At 39.1% G+C, this 3529-nt stretch overlaps 1 protein-coding gene across 1 annotated transcript in view; it reads left to right on the top strand.

Annotated features, from left to right (window-relative positions):
* The window catches only part of tceb3 (transcription elongation factor B (SIII), polypeptide 3 (110kDa, elongin A)), a 17640-nt gene extending 15558 nt beyond the window's left edge, over window positions 1-2082 (top strand). The window contains exons 11-12 of the mRNA XM_015399866.1: window positions 509-663; window positions 751-2082. Of these exons, the coding sequence (XP_015255352.1) occupies window positions 509-663; window positions 751-812 (217 nt within the window). The 3' untranslated portion in view covers window positions 813-2082. The remainder of the gene's footprint in view (window positions 1-508; window positions 664-750) is intronic.
* The last annotated feature ends 1447 nt before the right edge of the window (window positions 2083-3529 follow it).

Genomic DNA, 3529 nt, shown 5'->3' with positions numbered 1-3529 from the left:
AATTCTGAGATTAAAGTAAAAATTCTGAGAAAAAAGTCAGAATTCTGAGATTAAAGTCAGAATTCTGAGATTAAAGTAAAAATTCTGAGAAAAAAGTCAGAATTCTGAGATTAAAGTCAGAATTCTGAGATTAAAGTAAAAATCCTGAGAAAAAAGTCAGAATTCTGAGATTAAAGTCAGAATTCTGACTTTTTTCCCATGTTAAACTGAAATAAAATTTTAAAATCTGTTAACTTTTTTGTTTTTTTTCCAGTGGCCCTAATCCTCTTCCGTAGAAAACAGCAAAGTTACTCTCAAAACTCTCTTTGAATAAGAAGTTTTTCAAAGTTATTTCTAGATTGCAAAATATGTTTAATGTTTGGAAGAACTGGAACAATATTCACTCCGTAATCTCAGTGTAAACTGAGGAATCAAACTGAATCTCTAAGTTTTATTTTCACACTTTATTGATTTTCTGTTCCTTCAACGGATGTCACAATAAAAGCTTTGTCCTCTTCCTCTCTTTCAGAATAAGACCAGCATCTTCTGACCACTTCAGCGAATCGAGCAGCTCCTCCTCCTCCCAGGTCAGCGCTCCTGCCAGCTCTTCTCGCTCTTCAGCCACACCTGGAGGAGGAGGAGGAGGAGCTGTACATCCAGGACGGGAAAAACCACAAGTTAAAAGTGAGTCTGTTGCCATTTTAATTCATTAAACAAAATAATAATTGAATATATTTTATTGTAAATCCCCCGGACTTGTTCTCCTTGCAGAAATCGCCCCCATGATGGCGAAAACCATCAAAGCGTTCAAGAACCGATTCTCCCGCCGGTAGTTCCGACAGAAACCCGATCCTGGCCGGTTTAATGTCCTTTTAGCTGCATCTCCCTTCAAACACCCCAACAAGCACATGGCATGAACTCCACGGTACTGCTGAGAACATGGTTTCCTTTCTGCGGGTTTTAAGTATTTATCCTCAGTCCTGTCCGAGTGTCGACCAGCCGAGGGCGGACATCTTTAACCGCTCTCCAACAGCTTCTGATGCAAAATCTTCACACTTTGGGGAATTTAGATATTAGACGGTTCTCCCTTTGTGAGCGATGTACAAAAACTAGAAACAAACGGTGTACAGAGGCGGTTCTCCTGAAGGGAACCGGCTGGTTTTTAGACAGTTTGGGTTGGATGAGTGCGTGATCGGCCTCAGAGGAGGATCTGCGAATGAAACGGAGAGTATTTTTGTGTGTTTTAAATACATCAGTGATGAGATTAAGGAGCCCGGATGAGGTGGATCTGGGTTAATCCAGCAAATTCTGGGTTTTTAGTATTTTAGCTGATTTTTATTCCTGTTTGTTGAAAGTCGGACACATCGTTCCTTAAAGGCATGACGAGGATCCAGAAGCAGAGAGAAACGCGGCCCATCGGGGATCAGGGTCGGACCTTAAGCTCCTCCTAATGTTTGGTTTTAATGTCCAGCTTTTAGGCGAGCGTCAGAAAAACGGCGCTTAATGACCTCATTCCGAGAGCCACGGATCTTCAGCCGCCTGCAGCGTAGTTAAAACACAACGAGCAATGAGCTCTTCTAAAGCATTTCCAGGATTTCAGCTCATGTTTGAGGTCAGATTTTACCCACAGGTTTCTTTTAAGCCCATATGATTCAGATTTTAAACCTGCAATCTACCCATTTGATAACCTTGTGCTTTAAAACCCAATATGATGTGAGTTTTGTTCAGAATTCAGGAGAACATGGATTGTGGTTCTGATCTCCTTTTGGACCAGCTGACCTTAGGAAACCAGTTTGAACCAGAGTAGCAGAGTCCCAGCTTCTAACACCAGATTTCTTCTAGATTATGGGGAAAAAAAGTGTTGTCTGTGTGTCTGATTGCTCCTATCTGAGGAAATCTGTTCACATGTTGAGCAAATTGACCCATTTCTTTTTTTTTTTTTTTTTTTTATCTGTTACATTTTTTTTTTCTTGCCTTTTCGTCTAATTTTAAACCATATCTTTTAAAAAATGATATTTTTACCAGAAGCCTATTGGAAAGATGTTCCTAATTTATTCTTACATTTTTTTAACCTCCAACAAGGTAGTAAATTGGATTATTACACTTTTTTTTGGCACTCTTCTTCTGTCTTCTTTTTTTCTTTCATTTCTTTAGCTTTCACTCGTCTGATCTTCTCCATTTCGAACCTTTCCGAAGCACAGATTGCACAAACCCTGATTTCTAAATCAGCCTCTCTGGCTCACCTGGACAGTTGGGGGGAGGACACACCTATAAACAGGATAATGATCTAAATATGTTAAATTTTTATCATCCTGGGTTTTTCTGCCCGTATATCAGTGGGAATTTTATTTTATTTTATTTTTAAGCCTTTAAAAAGTGAAGATAAGTCGATTATCTTCTTACAAACTGGACTCTACTGCGGCTTAAAGTCATGAACGCTAATAGAGATGAGAATTTTATTAAAATATTATTATAAACAGGAGTAACAGCGCCCCCTCTGGTCACACGGGGACCGATCTGTGAAGTTTCCTTATGAAGAGGAGCAGGAAGCTGTGATGAAGATGAAATTCAATGATGTTGATTAGTGGAATGAAGCCAGGCTAGCATTTTCCATCTGTTTCCAGTCTTTGTGCTAAGCTAAGCTAATGCAGGTGGTGCAGTCGCCTGCTTTAGCTCTTTAAGCAAAAAGAAGTCGACATATTTCCTGCAAAATGTCAACCTTTTCGCTAAAAGTACACAAAGATTCTTTTACTTTCTGACCAAACGACAGCGAAGCTCTCAGTAGATCACTTCCTGGCTGCTGGAAGACTCCTCCTCTAGGAAAAAAAGCCGTTCAGATGTAATCCTGGTTTCCTGGTGATGTTTCAGTGTGTGTGTGTGTGCGTGCGTGCCTGCGTATTCGCATGGGGCTTCAGGTCCTGTTTTTTTTTTTTTTCTCCTGCTGCTCAAAGTCTGTTTCTGTCTGCTTCACAAACGGTGACAATGAGGGAAATTCATAGGACGCCTGCGGCTTCGGCCCTCCATCAAGATGAGATGTATTTATTTTCAGAAATGGGACCTGGTACCCTCCCTACAACACAGGCTCAACTAGATGGAAAACTGTAATTTTATTAGATTTTAATAAATGTTATGTGGTCATTTTTATTAAAATTGACTTTTGCCCTGAAAGCCTTCAGTCTGCGGGTCTCTTTACTGTTTTTTTTTTTTTTTTTTTGCATTGCTAGCTGTGAAATATGTAGAATCAAAAAGTTGACATTTCATCTCCTGTCAGATTTTCCTCCTTTATGGATCTTATTGGGGTTTAAATGGGTTTAACTAAATCCAGTATTTAGGAAACAGTTTGATCTACTTTCCAAAGCGATCATATATAAAGAAAGGGAAGATTTTATGTCGTAAGTGTGACTCAAAGTCACAATTATGAGATTTAAAAGAAAAGTGCAGTCAGCTATTATTTATACCTAAAAATAATACGTTTGCGGTGATTTGAAGAATCAGAGATGGGAAGTACAAATACTTCGTTACTGTACTCAAGTAGATTTTTCAGATATTT

Source organism: Cyprinodon variegatus, unplaced genomic scaffold (genome assembly GCF_000732505.1).
Source record: "Cyprinodon variegatus isolate N-32 unplaced genomic scaffold, C_variegatus-1.0 Scaffold1053, whole genome shotgun sequence".
Classification (NCBI taxonomy): Eukaryota; Metazoa; Chordata; class Actinopteri; order Cyprinodontiformes; family Cyprinodontidae; genus Cyprinodon; species Cyprinodon variegatus.
Note: the sequence above shows the minus strand (reverse complement) of the source record. Positions and strands in the feature narration are given on the sequence as shown.